Genomic DNA, 19,311 nt, shown 5'->3' with positions numbered 1-19,311 from the left:
AAAACAACGCAAAAAATTAACAAGGTAATTCCCCCTTTCCCCCTTAGCAGCAGCGGTGAAAGAGGGGTCAAAACAAGATATGCCCATGCAGGTATTTGACATCGGCAAAAAAATTACAGTCACGTGGAATGAAGGTTCAAAGAAGATATGCCCATGCTCGCAAAGGGCGAACATCTGCCCATACACTACCGTTCTAAGAATCAGGGTCAGGTGATTCAAACATGAGAGTACTATATTTGGCTTCTGTTGGCGGGAGGCAAGGGTCGCGCCCAAAAGCAGTAATTCGACAGGAAATGAGTGTACAGTCATGAACAATTCAAATACGAACCACGGAGCGCACGGCCGAAGATACCGGTGCCGTCACCTCGCAGCGGTTGTGGAAAACGCGCGGACATGAGCAGTTGAGATGACGGGAGCGAGGCTGCGTGTCCCACTGCGATATGTTGCCGTCTCTACGCTCGCATTCATGCCTTATCACCATGCCTCCAGAGCGCTGCAAGCACTACAAGTACTACCGCCGCTTCAGCTAAGGGTGTTTGTCACGTGGAGAGCAATGTGGCACGTAATTGCTTGCGGCTGCAGCCAGTGCTTGCGTGGGAAACGCGTGCATGCTCTCGCAAGGCATACTTTTGAGCTCATTATGCTTTCTTGAAGAAAACCAGCGCGCATAAATGGAGAGAAAAATAAATGCATGCCGCTTAACTACTAAAGGCACTGAATTGTTTTGCGTTCATAATGCAGTGGCTCGGGAATTGAACAATGAGCTGGCCGCCAACAAGAATGGGCCTTTGTTCGAGAGAGTCATGACTGAGTCACTTGGTGGATTCAGTGCTTGTAGGAAATAGATATACCACCAGAATTCGTCTCCGATCATTTATATTAACTTCAATCATTGTGTGGGCTGGCAAGATCAGTGGCAGAGTTCTAATATTCACAAATATTAAGAAGATATGCTGGTCCAACCATTCTATAGGCCAGTTGCCCTTGCACATCAATTTTGGCGGCCCGATGATTTTCATTTTTTTTAGCAGGCACCTCAGATCTTGAAGAAATCTGCGGAGTGGGCATTACTGAGCATGGTTTGGGCGTGACCCAGGTGTCCTTTTTCCTTTATTCTGACTCCTTTGTGCGGCCTTGAGTTCACCAACTTTGAAGAACTCCTGTCTATATCATTTTAATACTCTGTGACAAGTACCATGGTGGAGACGATTTGCAACATCACCGACTAGTGTGGGAGACCGCATATACTTAGGGTTTTAAGTCAAACTGTGGTATATCGTAGAGCCTAATGTATAGAGAAGTAACTTGCTGTAACATGCGGTTTTTCGGGGCTCCCTAAGTTGTTCGAGCCACAGGACCGTCGTTCCGGGCTCACAGAAAGGGGAAGAGTATGTTGTTGTCGACTGCGTCACGCGCACCCCTCTCTCATCCATATTTTACATGGCAAAGCGGAAAAATTATTGGGACTGGTGACTCTTTGTTCATCTGTGAGCATGCCATCCTTCTTCCCGCGGCGTTGAGGTTCGGTCATGTAGAATGAATTTATCCACGTTTATTCCACAATATAATGTGCCGAAGGCACTGCGTTGGAAAGGCCCTGTAGCAGCATCTCCGAAGACGACGAAGCGCCACTCTGAGGCTCACTGCGCGAGCGGTCCATGCTCCTAGGGACTTCAGAGTTCGTCCAGGTATAGCCGCTGCTGGCCCGTCAGCTGCTTCCCTCAGTCATAAATATGGGCGTTGTTCTATGGCTCGGCGTTTTCATCGCCTCGTGCGGCCGCAGCCCCACATGCAGGCTCCTACCGTGCTCCGGCTTTGGAAGCCTGCAAAAAGACTTTTATCGTAAGCACACGCATACAGCGGCAATCTCTTTTTGCCTTCTAACCGTCTTAACGGTGACGCTTTCCACAACGTTGCGACGTTGGCTCGCTATAGCTACTTTTTGTAGATGGTAATTCAGTATCGCAGTTGCCCGCTATTATTTTGAAACTCAATATTTAAAATTCCATCAACCACTGACAGGATGCCCTGAGGTGGCATACGGCAGGCCCGCCCTAACAGACAGCTGGGCCGAGCAGCCATCGCTTCCTGTTGACGTTGCCCTGGCAACTAGGGCTCGGCGGAGATCTCTCCTAAAGCATTCCTCAATATAAAATTTGCGATACAGGTGTTGGGTTTCTGAAAGAGAGTCGCTAATATACATTTATTTTTGCGTAACAGGATATTTAGAAGGTACTACTACCTGCACTTAGAACTGTAATCGGGAATTTAGGTACGGGTAGGGAATAGAGATAGGGAACCGAAAAGGGCTTTTTTAACTTCCTCTTTTTTGAAATACGTCTTTAATCAGCATTTATCAAAGGCAAATACATGGCACGAAACTGGAATACAGATATGAGTTAATTTTAGAAAAAAAAAACACAATTTTATTTGGCGCACAAACAATCCACACTATCGCACTTGATTAAAGGACCTTCTTATAGAGCTTAACAGACGGTGCCCGTCATTATGTGTGACTGATTTCTCGGCCTTTCCAATCTCCCGAGGCTTCATTCAGAGCACAAGTTCACTCCAATACACTTCTCTTTAATGCGAACGCCTTGAAGCTTCCTTGAATTCACGACAATTTTCATGAACCGCATAATTGATGATTGACAATGATGTATCCGTGAAGGTCGCTCCTACATTTTTCATTCGGTAACCTAACCTTGGCTCCGACGACACAGCCTCAAATTAGCCCGTTGAACCTTGAGTGCCATCGTAAAAGCTACTTCTAAATACCGTTTGGAACACCTAGTCTCCTTCCCTTGGGATGGAGACACACATTTTGTTCCGTCACTGTCGCAAGCCTTCCTTAACAGCCGGCAGGGCGAAATGGCAAGCAGAATCCTCACGCTCAGTAGCTAACATGCGGTGTCGGGTACATATTACACGTTGGTTCCGGTCCACCATAGTATTAAAGCTCCAGCACTCCCGTTCGTAACGTGCATGAAAAATTGCGTGCAACTCAATTTAACTCCACCGCATTTTGCATCACCTTACATTCTGCGGAGACGGGTGTCCCACCGGCCCGAAAATCAGACGAATCGCTAGCTCCCCTTTGCGTGACCGGTCGAAGCTAGCGCATACACGGGGACCATAGAATAAAAACGAATTAAACAACCTCGTCCTACCGGAAAGATGGGTACACGCGAAACTGGACTTTAGTAAAAACAAAAACTAAGTCCTTCTGCCAACTCTCTATTGGCCCGTCGTTGTCGTTGGTCTCCACGTAAGCCTTCGAAACCGATGGATCAGCCTGCCGTTGTTTTGTTTCGGCTGATGCTTGCCCAAACGCCCGATCACCCGGACGAGCAAGCACACGTTCGTTGTGACTCTCACGTTGGCGGTTTTGCATGGTTTCCCCGTCTTCAGTAGAGCAAACCAAACGGTCGCAACCGATGCCCAAGGCGATGCTGAACTGGCTCACGTGCGCGCAGCGATCGAATGTTCTACGGACCGCACTTGCGACGGGGCGTGATGCGCCGATGAACTGGCTGACGTGCGCGCAGCAAGGAAACCTTCTCCACAGAGCATCTGCGTTTTGTGTGTGCGCCGCGCCACCTGCGATTGGCTCAGAGTATGGGGTGACCTGGCGAGCCACTTGTGAACTCGAGGCCGCTCCAGCTGTGATAGAGGAGGGAGAGGAGGGAGAGAGTGTGGAGGTGCAGCTGAGGAACGCTTTAGGCGAACAGCACCACAGACAGCACAAGGCAGCCAACATAAGCTTAGATTGAAAAAAAATGACCGCGTATCTCATCCCTTCACTGCAAATGCCATCGAAAGACGACAGCCTTGGGCAGTGCCTGCCACGTACCTGCCTCTCCTCTCTACTCCGCCCAACCCTGACGCCGTTACCCTCCAACCTCAGTCCTCCCATAATAAACGCAACAGTGGTTGGTGGAATTAAATTTTCCCGCGTTCGCACTGCTCCCGGCAATTGGTTGGGACCTTTGTTACTATTTGGCTTGTCGCCCGAGCTTCGAGCTCCAGGATTGCGTGCGAGATATTTATGTATTTTGTGGTTAAAGTGTTATTTGTAATGCGATTGTTGTGTTTGCTATCGCAAAAATTTGATTGATTTGATTGTGGGGTTTAACGCGCCGACGCAACGCAGGCGATGAGGCGCGCCGTAGTGGAGGGCTCCGGATTAATTTTGACCACCTGGGGATCTTTAACGTGCGCCGAAATCTCGTACACACGGGCATTTTTGCTTTTCGCCTTCATCAGAAAAGCGGCCGCCGCGGCCGGGAATCGAACCCGCGACCTCGTGCTCAGCAGCGCAACGCCTTAGCCACTGAGCCACCGCGGCGGGTCTATCGCAAAAATTACGATCACGTCTATTTTTAACTATGACAACTGTTATGGTATCCGTTACGTATTTGTTTTTGGATCAAATATGCCTAAATTTTCTTTCTGCTGAGAAATGTTAAGTATGAAGTTTCTTACCAGACTCAGTAGTTTGGAAAAGTTTTGCTCGTTTCCGAATTCCTCTAACGTTGGCCGGAACGCTGAACCGAGGGATTCTTTTATCACCCTGTGATGAGGCCGAAGTACTGTCAGTATATAGAGATATAAACAATAGCAACAGAGACGACGCTTTCAACCTTCAGATCAAACCCATTAGGTATGTATTAGATATAATATGTCGCATTTTAAGACATATTTATAATTTATCGTTGGCTTCTGGTGTCTTTCCGAGTGAAGTGAAAAAGGCGAAAGTCATTGTTCTTCACAAAGGCGGTCGTAATGATGTTTTAAATAATTATAGGCCTCTGTCTATTCTTCCGGTGTTTTTGAAAGGTCTCGAAAAATGATGTTCCGGCGCCTTTCCAATTTCTTCAATAAATACAATGTAATAACGTGTAAGCAATTTGGTTTCAGGCCTAGAGCCTCCACAGAGTTGGCGTTACTTCGTCAAAAGGAAATAATTATCAGTAATATAGAACGTAAAAATATTACGCTTGGTATATTTGTTGACTTCTCGAAAGCTTTTGACAGGGTTAATCATTCCACTATCCTTCAGAAACTGTCTGTATATGGTATTAGAAATGAAGCCCTTGCAATAATTAGCAGCTATTTAAATAATCGTCTCCAGTATGTGTCTATTGGCAATCATCGATCAGGTTATTCTACTTTAAATAACGGCGTTCCTCAGGGAAGTATTCTTGGACCATTGCTTGTTATATATATATATATATATATATATATATATATATATATATATATATATATATATATATATATATATATATATATATATATATATATATATATATATATATATATATATATAAATGGTTTAGTTCAAATAGATAACGAAGTTCAGTATGTTATATATGCTGGTGACACCAGCTTATTTCTTTCGGGGACTGATGCTAACCCAATGGTACTAAACGCTAATCGTATGTTGTATAAATTGCACGAATGGTCCGTGAAAAATGCACTGAATATTAACTCACTCAAAACTAAAGCAATATTTTTAGGGCTAAAAAAAGTACAACATCGTTGATCACCTCAGGCTTGGGAATGGTGTAATTGAAATAGGTAACGTTGTTAAAAGCTGAGGAGTACGGTTTAACGAATTTATTCTCAGGGACAGCCATTTTGCGCAAATCCAGACAGGCCTTGCGCGTGTAGTAGGTATTCTTCGTAAGGTGCAATGGATGCTGCCAGCGAAAACTAAACTTATGATTTACCATGCACTATGTCAGTCACATCTCAACTACTGCCATTTAGATTGGGGGACCACAACTGCCAAAAATAGGCACAAAAGTTTAGTATTAGAGAAGCAGGCCTTACGGGCAATTGCTCGTGTTCCACCTTTATCATCTTCCAGTCCCTTGTTTTCTAGATACCGCTTTAATAACGTCAATCACCTTTACGACTTTCGCCTTCTCCAACTATACGAAACTCAGATGTAAAACAATGTTACTTTTCTGTCTGACAGCGCTAGCTTACACGATAGCTTATTTTCCCATTACAAATGGCACCATAAACACTGGCACATAAAACCTGCGCACAAATTACGGTCTCCAGACTCTATCGTACACTTTGCCTTTAGCGCTAAACTAATATGATTTCGACGATTTATCCATTCGCTCTACGTCCTAAGGTACCCTACGGAAAATGTTTTTATGTTTTTACAATACAGCATGAATACCCCAATTTGACGTAATTAGTTTAAACAAATATTTCATTGCTCTTGCATTTTCTTTTCTTTTTTGTTTTTGTTTGCTTGCTTCTTGTTTGCTCGCATTTTGTATTTTGTGTTTTTTCCCTGCCTCGTCCCTGCTGATTGTGTCGGAAGTTGGGGGGGGGGGGGGGGGGGGCTGCCCTGTCAAGCCGCGAGTACAGCGGCTTTTTTCCCGCCTCATCAGCCATTGTACTTGACTGGAATAAAGAACTTCAACTTCAAGTTCAACTTCAAGGACAGTCACAGAGACACACAGGCCAAAATTTTCGCATTTAGCTAGCGTGACAACGACCATCGTCTTTGAAACTACCTACAAGGCCGCCTCATTCGTGTCGGGTTAACCTTACACTGGCGACCGCAGGAAGGGAGGTGTTGTATAAATGAATGGGTTTAGTAAAGCATGAAATATGTTTAATGCAAAACTATGGGTGTCTTTCATTACCCAAACAACAGATGTAATGGGTAACTATACTTCCGAGAGCATCAGATATATCAGCATACCCTAAAAGTATTTCACTGCTGACATGCAGCCGTGCAATGTATCTTTATACATAAATACAAATACCCAGGATGTATCTAGGATACTACTGTTACACTCTACTGTCGCGATAGGGGCCAGCTTTGTTAGCAACTAAGTAGCGAGCAAAGCTTTACCGATGCTTCTCTTTTCTCTGTCATCCCGGTAGTCCTCCCACACTTTAACCCTTTTTGTCTCCTGTGTGGACAGCAACGTTGATCCAATTCAGTTTGACTCAGTTGCGCTGAAGCTCACTAAAACACTTTCCGTGTCCGAGTCCGTCCATGTTACCGTTCATTCCACCGCTGCCACTTAGGAATACTGGCTTTCTGTAACATTCGCTCAGTTAGATTTTTACCACTGGCCCCATTTGGCCCGCAACGTTTCCACATAATATCGGCGGTGCGTCTTCCAGGAAACCCGCTTCGAGAAGAGGTGCAAGCTGCCCGACCGACCGTGTCATGGTCTTTGCGGACAAGACAAAACCGATCGCCATGCGGGTCAAGTCGACCGCCATCCACGGCGACCGGTGCCAGCGGGAGCACGAGGACGCAGTGCAGACCTGCGTGCGTGAACCCCTGCTGATGCAATTACAGTTTGCGGTGCGAATCGTTTGCAAAGAATTAGCTTCGAATAAAAAATACCGAATATTCTAATGCTGTATAGATTTTTATTGTTTGCATATGTAATTTCTGATCTTTGATGTGCAGTGGTGTGATATCCCCACAGATTTTGCCTGTTTGATTCAGCCATTTATGGGATCTTGAGTCTCAGTTCGAACTAGCGAAAGTTATAATTATTGTAAATGAAGACTAACAACACTACATTGTCATTTTGGGAGCAGTAGGACGTGGCCCCAATGTCATACTTGAAAACGTCCGTGATTGTAGCCCGCTGTTTGTCCTTGGAGCACTTTTTGCTGTAATGCGGGAATTTGGCGACAGATTCCATTTTATCTTCGTCAACCGGAAGGAGATATGGGAGGCATTCGATCCCGCCATACCTTTTGAGTGAACGGCCGGAACTGGTACTACGGACCTGCATGGGAAAGTTGATGCAGAAAATGGATATTGTTCGACTTGTAAAACCGAAATGTGTATACCGCGCAGAGGTCGAGATTCAGGAAATCACACAACAGCATTGATAATGTGCTTGGCCTCGTCCATCACAAAGTGTGCGGAAGCGCAGCGTTGCCTCATTATACCTGGCTTTATTGATATAACAGCGGCCTCCCTCCACTCAGCCGAGTGGGGGAGCAAATGGATTTGAGAGCAACGAAGAAATGGAACAAGACGCACCGGCAACGGCTAAGAGTACACACCCGACAGAAGACGCAGAAGCAGGGAGCTTGCAAGCCATCTGGTTAGCACGGTATCCAAACGAAGAGGAAAAGGGCCCGTAGGAGCGCGCTACTACGAGAGCACGATGAAAGGCACAGCTCAAGGAAAGCGGCGCACCACATCCGACCACAATCAAGCTGGGAGGAGAGCTAGACCATAGGAACGCATGTGACCCGGCTTCCACCCACGGAACGGCGCGACATGACAAAACTAGACCCGGCTGAACTACAGGACGTGATCTGAGCCACCACGGACGACCAGAGTCTCGCAGCCTACCTTGCCCTCAAGGTGAGCCCCACGTCCAACATCATAATAGTTTTCACATGTGACACCAAGCAAGCAGCGCGACTCCTTCGAATGCAGCTGTTACCGCTACGCTCGAGTGCGCCGCTGCCGATCAAGGCGCGTCAGGTTCCCGCAACCGGCATGTGGCGCGGAGTCGCCTACGGCTGCCGCGCGAGTGAGACCTCTTAAACGCTTGCTAAAGCTCTGGTGTCGGACAGCGTGGAAATGGCCAGACCTACGGGTAAAAATGGCACCGTGCTGATCAACGTCGCAGCCCCGAAACTACCTAGAGAAGTTTCATAATGGAGCTTCGTGAAGCGCTTCGAGCGACTCGAACAACGGCCACTAGTGTGCCTGCGACGCCATAAGCCAGGGCATAAAAAGGGAACGTGCCCTTCGGAGCAGAAAGTTCGCGAAAAGTGTGGGAGAGCGCATGGGAAGACACCGGAAAACTGCCCGAATACAGAGGAAACGTTTTGAACAAGCTGCGGCAAAAAGGGGCGCCTGGCTACGGAGCAGTACGACCCCACAAGAGCGAGATTAAGCAAGAAGACTTAAAGGGACACTGAAGTGAATTTGTCAAGCTCCCGTTTTTGCTTGCACTGCGTAGACTGGCTCAAATTAGCACACTTTTCATCGTTTATCCGGTTGGCAAATCGGTAATTATTTTACAAAGCGCGAAAGAAGAAAAACTACCATGCGCGGTTTGCGGCGGCCGCACCAACTAAGGCTGTGACGTTGAGAGGAGGGGCGCCGTGATTGGACGATGCCCAAGGTTAGCAATCACACAAGTTTCGGTTTCGGTTTCGGTTCTGTAAAACATAACCAATGGCTTTGTTGGATGGGCATTCTCAATATCTCAGTAATCATCGTACCGCGCTTCTGCCATGCTGTCGGCTGTAAAATGCGTAAGATAAGCCTCCCCGGACGGCTTGTAGTCGTAGCATTCACTAGCCGAGACCTACGCAGTGCATGAACGCCCTCCGCGTACCCGCAGACGCCCAAATGTCATGCCCTTTCCCCCCCATATTTGGAGCTTGCCTCCCTCATGCCTGTATCGTAAAAAGCGTGTTTGCACCAGGCCAAGGGTCTGTTCATTCTGGCCTGTGCCCACTGCCTGCAAGTAGTCGGTGCTTATGGCAACAGCACGCCAACGAGAACTCGCTAGCGCGCCAGTGCCAGCCTGCGCGCGTTTTGTGGACTAGTTCGTGTAGCCATGAACGTTGCGGCCCAAAAAAAGGTGAACTCAATATAGAAAACATCGGCCGAAAACAAAAAAGTTAACGTACAAAAAAAAAGCACGTACCCGCGGGGATTCGAACTCGTGACTTGCAAAACATTTGCGGTGACATACCTAGCACCCCAGACCACTGAGCCACGGAGCGGGACGCGGAAGCCTTGCTAATACAGTCGAACACGGATATATCGAACTCCAAGGGGATCGCGAAATAGTTCGATATATGAAAAATTCGATATAAAAAATATGGGCTCTGAGACCTCACCTATGGCGGGCGATCACTTACCGATCGGCGCATTCATGAATGCCAACTAATTCCGCACTCACGACGCAACCGGGCGCTTTATTTCCGTGAAAAAAAAATCGCTGGTCTTGGCCTGCTTCTTTGTCCTGGAAATGAAATTAAAGACTCTGGTCTCGATCTTCTCGAACCTGTCCAGGTGCGACAGCCCAGGTCCTTCCATGTCATCGCAACAACGGCGAATCAAGCTGAACGCAGCGGCCACTTCACCCGCGGAGTACGATCCTGTAGCCGCCTCCTCGTCCGGACGATTTTCGCCACTCGAGCTATCGGCCTGGGCTCCTGCGACCGCAGCTACGATATCCTCGTCACCGAGGCTCGCAACAGCCTGAACATTGGTGTCCGCGTTCACGAAGTTGTCGGCAGACACTCCGGCTGGAACAGCAGCCGGGAAAAGGGATGACAACTCACGAAACGTGTCGCCCATGCATCCGTCGTCGTCGTCGTGTCTTCGCAAGCTTCGGAAAGTTCGGCCGTCACAAAGCCTGCATTCCGGAAGCAGTTCGCCACGGTCTCCTTCTTCATGCCGCTCCAAGCGCCTGTCATCATATGTATGGCCCCAATCGGGGCATCCCTACCTCGCACTGCCACATTTTCGCAGCGTTCGGGCTTCTGTGCCTAGAGAGATTCAGCATACCAGGCTCCGTCCGCTAACGCTACGGCGGCCGGTAGCGGGGCGCGAGCGGGCAAGCGCAAATTCGTTCCGGTAGGGGGGTTTAGTTCCGCGAGCTAGTCTTCGCCATACCCGCGCATGCCCGCGCATGCTCCACATCCTCCTCAACCTTAATCGGGGGTGCAGCGACCGCCGAAGAGCACCTTCCGGCTCGCGCGGCGTTCGATATACCCAATGTAGGGGAAAATACGGTTCGATATAAACGTACGAATTCCTATACTTTTACACAGAATTTTCAAGGGGATAATTTATGAGTTCGATATAGACGAGAATTCGATATACCCGTGTTCGATATATCCGTGTTCGACTGTATACGGTATATATTGTACAACCGGTTTACACTTTTATTTAGTTTTGGCATTTCAAGCAGCTTAGGTGACTATTTGTTGTACTGCGATCGTGCAGTAAGCGTCGCCCGAGTTTCCACAGTAGCTCACGTCTAGCAATTGCATTTCGTAGACGGAAAAGCGTTCGCAGATGCGTAGTCGTGCTGCTGACCTCTGTGCTTGTTCGCCCAGCGCAAAAAAAGTGCTTCCCGCGCCCTAGTTTTACGCTGTAGGGTAAAAATATCAGTTGATTTTATTTGCTTAGTACCTATATTGACTTCGCTGACTCTTCTCCCGCCTTCAAGAGGCCTTATATTTTCCTACTGGCGTACCAGTCAGCGAAGCGTCGCATGTGCAGCGCTTGTGTGAAGCGACCTTGACTTGGAGCTAGATACAGTGTACAAACAAACCAAGTAAAGAAAGGCACATTCTTCCATTCACAAACGTGTCCTGGCTTCGTTTCAACTAAGCGAACGAATTGCGACCACGCAATTTTTTTTAACCTCCTTGATTGCGACGACCCGCCGGCGGCCGGCGGACGAAACGCTGGGCCGACTGACTCTGTCGGCCGGGGAGCCGTGCAGTAGCGCAGCCGTGGCGCAGCCAATTGCCAGCTCATCCCCTCCTGACGTCACACGAAAACGCCACAGAAAATGGGCGAGCGTAAAGAGAGGAGGACAGCGTTTTCGAATTAGTTTTTCTACTAAATAAAATCGCGTAAACGGGCCTAGAGTGGTCGAAACATGGCCTGGGGACTCCGGACTACAATTTGCGCTAGTAATCCCGCAATGTTTACATATCACTTCAGTGTCCCTTTAAGAAAGAGAGGCGGCAGCCAAACAGCGCAAATCCCGAAGCCGGTCCAAGAGGCGCACACACGGTACCATTGGCAGCGAATCGTCCAGATCACCATCTACCGATAGGCCTAAACGCATGCATAGCAGTGTACACTCTAAACTTTTTTTTCTCCCATATACTCCCTAGAGGTTCCAAATCGCCTGTCCTCTAGTGGTCATCCTTGTAGGAGTTTTGTTTACTACATGGAACAGGGAGGTTTTGTTTACCTCTTCGAAACAGGGCGTTTTTAGGTGATAGAAAGGAGGTATTTAGGGAGTGTTAAGAAATGTTCGGGAGAATTTAAGGAGATCAAAATGGAGTATTCTTTACTTTCTCAAGGGCGTTTTTAAGTTATGTTAATGGCATTTTTAGGCGGTTGAATAGGAGCCTACTATGGCTCCCTTGGGAAGTACTTATGTTATTTTAGGGGCGTTTTTAGGAGGTTCAAGGGAAACATTTACTACTTTTGCGTGGTGTTTAACGAAAGCGTGGGGAGTTTTGTAGGCCTCGCGAGGGGAGTTTTTAGGAGGTTCAACGGAAGCATATATTTCTTTTGAAAGGAGTTTTACGAAAGTTTGGGTGGTTTTGTAGGCCTTTCGAGATGAGTTTTTTCAAGGCCACAACGCAGAATTTCTGGTTCCCTGCGGGAGTACTGATTTCGCACGGTTTTTCTCGGTTTCAGGTTTATTTCAAACGAACTTTCGCATACACGTTTACATGGTACATGGTGTACACAAGCAGTTTCCGAAATAAAAACTTAGGGCGACCTCCTATAAGAAAGCACAAACGGTACATTTCTAAATAACACGCCAGTGAGGAATGGAAGACAGCAACACAATGCTAGTTGGACAAACCGTAGAAACAATATAACTACAAGAACTGGAAATACGCGAAAAACAAAGATAGGCACAAACACAACTCATGGTAAGTGAAATCATTATATAATACTTTATGATCGAGAATGCGTCAGAACTTATCAGTACTTATAAGTAGGCATCAGTACTCAGTACCCAAAGTGAAGAAAATGGTTGCAGTGGTTTACAACAACAAAACATTTTTCAATTGGTGGTGAGATGAGCGAGAGCTGTGTAACGATTTGATATTGAAAGGTAACGATCATTTCGTAGGTGGTAAAGGCACAAGAGATAAATGATGTAGGAGACAGACAGCAATGAGATGGCTGCGGATAAATAAGTAATATAAAGAACGAAAAATATGCCGCTGAAAATACCAGTGCGTTTTGATCAAGACACAAATGCGCCAAGATAAGTGACCGAGTCTGACGGGTTAATTGCAAGGATACAGAACAGAATGGGTGGTATCGCGACAGCTTCTTTGGAGTGAGAACAAAAAGCCATGAAATTCGTGTTTTTAGGATATTTCTGATGCGACGCATCTCTTGCTCTCGGGTATGTCCCTCCGTTATCGTCGCGGCGTTGTCCGCACGCTCACGGCACATGCGCAACTCTCCTCCGTTCTTCTCTCCGACAGCTGTGCGCAACACTCTCACTCCATCTCATTATCATAACAACAGTTGCGCGTGTGCGCTTCCCTGCTCTGGGTGCGCGCATGTGTGCTAATGCGCGCGACTCCCCCCCTATTATATTCCTGTTACACCTGGCTTTTTTTTTAAATAAGGTTGAAACTAGCAAAAACACGGTTTCACAGGAAGGTCTTAAATGGCCTGACGCGCGCAACTTCTTTGTTGGCTGCCGCTGGATGGTGCTACTCGTCCATACTTGGGGTGGCAGTACGGCTTTCCAAGGGAGCATGCGAGCTACGCGCAAGAGAATCGTTCGACGCCAACACTTGTGGGGCCTCAAAAGGCGAATGTTTTAAGTGCGAATGCACTTTATAAGCGACCCCAAACCATCCACCGCCGGCGGCGGCGGCGGCGGCGGCGGCGTCCGCAGTGCTCCTCTATATTTAAAAAAGGAACAGCATCCGGCGCCAGGTTTCGATCCGAGGACTTTGCAGCCGCAGCGCGACGCTCTACCGACCAAGCCACGGACGCGACGCTGATATCAGTGTTAGTGACGCGCCTTATATCTTTAACGCATTCAAACTACGTCGTCAGCGGCGTGCGTTGGCGACTCAGCGGCGTTATAGCGGCTTGATAACTGCGTGGTGTACACGTGATACTACAAACCCGATGGAAGAGATGGAAGAGAAGGCGGCGAGGCGGTGGGCTGCGGGGGCCGAGCGCAAGCGCCGCAAGCGGGCCGACAACCGGGCATTCGCACTTTCACATTCTCCCCCTCGGGGAAATGCGGGGGAATTTTTTTTCTGCAATGAAGCGTAATGGGCACGGCGGCACCGCAAGGATGCAGAACGCTAATCCGTTCCTGTATATTCTACAGATCGGCACTTTCCTGCTGCTGATACCGGCGGGGCGTGAAGGAGCGGGCAACTCGACGACAGCGTGGACAGCAAATCCAGACCACGATAAACCCGCCACGTGCCAAATGCACCGGTTGGTCTGGATGGTCGGCCCTACAAGCTGGATCCCCTCGGTCCTGCGATGTACTGCGCCGACGCAGCCTTCAGCGCCCCCGCGGTACCCCACTCAACATCGACAGCTTCGGACATAAATACGGCTCCCGAAGCCACGGCGATCAATGGGCACGGCGGCACCGCAAGGATGCAGAAGGCTAATCCGTTCCTGTATATTCTACAGGTGAGAAAACGCTACGGCGAATGCACTAGGTCTGACTACCCCTGCTTGATTGTGCTGCCGTGCCCACGGTCGCTTTGTGAACCACTGTGTAACTTGGCGTTGTATTTGAAGGAACTGTTGTTGCTGGGAGGTGATATCGAGACAAACCCCGGTCCCGACTTAGCTCAAATTTCTCTACAACTGACGCAAATTGCTACCGACCTTAAAGAAATCAAAGAAGAACGACTAACGGCTATCGAGGCAAAACTAGAAAGCTTGGCTGCCATGGATAAAAAAATAATGGATTGTACCACTAAAGTTTCCGCCTTACAAAAAACCGTGTCAGACTTAGAACTGAAGCTGGATGACTTAGAAAACCGATCCTTAAACACATAAACGTTTACCTAGAAGAACAGCGTATATTATCTCCCTATCAGCATGGCTTTCGTCGAGGTCTATCAACCATAACTCAATTACTAGAATTAACACATGTGGGGATCCTGACGCCCAGACCATTGCGCGATCACTGGGTTTGTGCCATCACGCGGCGCTTTTCCCCTCTCCTCTCCGATATTCCGGCTCGTCTTGGCGCCACTGTGTAGAGCCGAGCCGTCTCTCAAACTCTTGCGTGAGGTGAAGCCTTAAGAGACCGTTGCGGCGATAAAACACTGTCACGCAGCGGGCGCTCCGCCCTAGTAGCGGAGCTAACCTCACCTGATTGGTCCGTTTGAACGAGGCCCGAACCCGACTCTCGCCGAGACGCGAACGCGCGCCCTGCGCGGGGGTCCGTTTGGGGAGACGCTTCCAGGACGCCGAAGGTATGTGACGCTTTCTTTACCAGCAGCCGGCGAAAGCCCACCAGCCCTTCCGGCTGCGGCCCGGGCCTAAGGCTGCTCCTGTCGCTCCTACGCTTGCATATAGTAAGGTCGTACCTACCACTCGACGATCACGCCGTGCAGTACGCGCCTGTGAGCGAATGGGCCCCGTCTCCCTCGCTGCTGCGAGCCGATCTGGCCAGCACGGCGATGCGCGCGCGCACAACCTGCGCGCACCCCGGAATTTGCCCTGACAGAAAAGCCCACTGGCTCTGCGCCGACGAAACGTGCGCACTTGCGCGTGGCGCCCCATCGCCCCTTTCACCTAACGGGAAGTACGTACCGGTACTGTAAATTATGTAATTGGGTCTGTAAAATATGTGACTAGAATGTTAGTATAAAATAAACGTCTTCCCTCCGTACCCTGGGCATATTCCTTTGTCGCCCCCTTCTCCACCTGCCCAACAGAGGCGGTGTTAAGTTGGCGCGACGGCGTTTCAGTATCGTGAGCGTGCTCAACTAGCCCGAACCCACGGTGGTTCCTCGCAGTGTGCATGAATACCTGCCTTGTGCAATGATAGGATTATGCATATTGTGAGGTAGAGAGACCACAAACATGAGGTAGCCTATAGTATTGACAATCAAAAGCAAACAGACCTGATTTTTTTAGACTTTGCGAAAGCCTTCGATAAAGTATCACACAAGAAACTACTAAAAAAACTCGAAGTAGCACTAGGAAATTCAACCGTTATTAAATGGATCGATAATTATTTGACTAACCATTCTCAATACGTGGAATTTAACAATCAGACTTCAGATGTTACCCCCGTCACATCTGGAGTCCCACAAGGCTGCGTCTTGGCTCCCGTTTTATTTCTTCTTTATATTAATGATCTGCCTACGAACCTTAATGCGAAAGTCAAACTGTTTGCAGATGATTGCGTACTGTATCGTGAAATAAACTCCCCCGACGACCACGCAGCTTTAAATACAGCTTTAAAAGACGTTTCCCGCTGGTGTCGTAAACGGCAAATGTCCCTGAATATAAACAAGTGTACCATCTTGTCGGTAAGCCGAAAAAAAACTAGGTCAACTTTTCATTACACTATTGACAACGTTCCCATAGGTAGAGTAAATCAACATAAATATCTTGGAGTTTATAACTGAAGAACTAAGATGGGATTCACACATAAACTATGTAACTTCAGATGCCTCGCTGCGCTTGTTCACACTTAGATATCGGCTCCACCAGGCGCCGCCTCCACTGAAGCACCTGGCATACACTTCGCTTGTGCGATCATTACTAGAATATGGTAATATCATTTGGTCACCCTTCACTAAACAACAAATAACTAAACTCGAAGGAATGCAAAGAAAAGCAGTTAGGTTCATATACAATCGGTACAGACTTTCAGATTCACCAACCGAACTACTAAAAAATGCTGGTTTACTTACCATAAGGAATCGAACACGATTGGCACGTGCAAAATTTATGCATCAGCTAATTCACGGTCATTTCAACATTGATTTATCTGCCTACATCACGTTTGATCAAAGTAGAACGACACGCCTAAAACATTCAATGAGACTAAACGAATATTCATTTAACACAAATTGCTTTAAGTACTCTTTTTTTCCGTTAGGAATTACTGAATGGAATCAACTAGGTCCGAATATCTCGAGCAGTACCTAATCAGATAAATTTTTAACACTGGTTGAAAACGAACTTAACAAAATGCAAGGGGAAACAGTTAGGTGATATTCGTTTGTGTATTTGTGTGTATATTTTAGCCCACTGAATATGTACTCTTAAGTTACGCTTAAGATAAAATACCCTTCAGTATTGTACGTTGCACTTAAAAAATTATTCCTGAGCTCAAATACTCTGTTTTCAGATCATGTTCTTTGTACTTATATTACACTTCTCTTACTAAATTCCTTACCAATGCTGTACTTTTGCTTACCATTGTTTGTGTTACATTTATCAATAGTTCATACAATTTTCCAGTATGTGAATTTGCTTTGTACTTGCACGTTATTGTAACCCACATGTTTGAATCCTGTTCTGATTTTGTTCTGTTAATCCGATTCTGTTACTAGATTTCAATTGTTAATATGTGTGTCTTATTGTATACCTACACTGTAACTTTATGTCTCAAGCCCTTCCTGCGAAAATCCCTGATGGGATTGGCAGTATGTTTAAATAAAATAAAATAATAAAATAAATAATAAATACTGATCACGGGTCCAATGGAGAAACATTTTGCTTAGTGGTTCCAACGGTTTCAAATCACAGCGGAGTTTGGGAAAGCATGAGCGATTTGACCGAAACTGACCAAATTGCTTGGTACGTAGTAATGTTGTATTCTGTTGCTTCTATACCGCTATAAATCACCGTTGCTTCACTTGCTTCCGCTTTATCCTGATGCAAACAGCGACTGCAGTCGCTGTTTGCATCACGTTTGATGAGCATTTTAACAGCGATTTCTTAGCTCTTAAGGCATCTTGGCACTAAATCAATGCTGAAATGGCAATGGGGATGTCCGACTTCCGTTTGAAACAAACTTGCTGGTTGCCTTCAGTGACCCTTTAAGAACAACAAGTTACCCTTATGTCTCATCACTGCAACCTATTGTTCCTCCGTGCGGTTCAAAGTGTGTTACTATGGATATTTTTACGTGAAATGAGCCGTTTCTGTGATTTGTAGGACTGAGTCTGCTATTAACTACTGCAGTGACAACAAACTATGCAAGAAAAGGCAAGAAAGCAGACAATGTGACGCATTAAGTGCAAGCTGCTTTCATAGTGTGTGCATTGACATTAGGATATGGCACCCTGGCAGACTGATGCGCTGCGCGAGATTTTGCCGTACCTAAAAGGACAGGCAACTGATTTTTACGGAGTATAGGATCTACATTCGAAATGAAAGGTTTTCAATTGAAACACCTTAGACCGTAACGGTTTTCCTGATAGGGACCTAGAACATTTGAGAGTGGAAAGAGGACAGCAAGTTGGTTTCAAATAAAACAGACCTTCCCATAGCCATTTTAGTGTTAATGTGCTGCCGAAGGATGCTTTAATTGATAAGAAATCTCTACTCAAACAATGCATTTCCTTCGTTTCCTTCGCAGCAGTTTCATGATGCAGCCCCTGTTTGCATTAGAATAAACAAGAAAATTGCCAGGCAGCTGTGATGTATGGCGGTAAAGGAGCAAGTGAATTCAACGCTACCATGTACCAAGAGGTTTCGTCACTTTCAGCTAAACCAGTCGTGCTTGCCCGAACTCCCACGTCCTTTGCTGCTCTGGACAATTGCAAAAATTTTTTTTTGAAAGGAACCCATGATCATCAATATTGACGCTTTGTTAAAGAAAAAAACATATTGCCCTTTTGAGGCCCCATGAATGTTGAAGCCGATCCAACAGTGGCCTCCACACAACGCCTCCCACAGCCACACAGCCATCCTTAACTTGTGCCCGAGTAGAGGCGCATTTATGACCAGTCTCAGTAGCCATCTCAGGTTAAAATGTAACCACAGAATTTGTTGAATCCTGTTTCTCAGCACAAAAGTTTCCTTTGTGCGGTATTCTCCCAACGTGTCGACTGTACCAATGCAACCTGTTATTCACTGAGAGACGACTTGACCCTAGGAGAGGAACAGAAGGAGTAAGATCGCTATGCTTTAAGAGAGATAGTGACAGGTAGTCTTTGTTTCGCTCGTTAGTTTCACGAGAATAAGAATGACGACCACAGTTTTGATGGGTCAGTGGCGGATGAGCAGACGGCTGATTATCAGTGGCTGATGACGATGAATATGACTAGCCTTGGTATCTCTCGAGATGCAGACTGGCAATTCTTTTTATCTGGATGAGAAATCATGGTACCTCTTCATCAACGACATGCCTTTCCTAGCAACGACTGTTATTTTGAGCCATTATTGAAGTGAGCAATCTACAGCTGAAGCCCAGAATCTATGATTCTGTTACTGTGGTTTTGTGCTACACCTGTGTGAAACGAGCGATTGCCTTTTTGTTCAGCCTAGTTAATGGCCATTGCTTTAGCCATTTGGAATAATCGTTGTCAACTGCC

The 19,311-nt window shown here is 47.0% G+C and overlaps 1 protein-coding gene across 1 annotated transcript in view; it reads left to right on the top strand.

The window, feature by feature from the left end:
* Positions 1-7,213: 7,213 nt before the first annotated feature.
* Positions 7,214-19,311, top strand: part of LOC144170656 (uncharacterized) — a 48,759-nt gene continuing 36,661 nt past the window's right edge. The window contains 1 exon segment of the mRNA XM_077700621.1: positions 7,214-7,318. Coding sequence (XP_077556747.1) covers positions 7,214-7,318 — 105 coding nt within the window.

This window comes from Haemaphysalis longicornis, unplaced genomic scaffold (genome assembly GCF_048455015.1).
Source record: "Haemaphysalis longicornis isolate Haplotype H1 unplaced genomic scaffold, Haemaphysalis longicornis Haplotype H1 scaffold_1, whole genome shotgun sequence".
In the NCBI taxonomy this organism is placed as follows: Eukaryota; Metazoa; Arthropoda; class Arachnida; order Ixodida; family Ixodidae; genus Haemaphysalis; species Haemaphysalis longicornis.
This window is presented reverse-complemented; position numbering and strand designations above follow the sequence as displayed.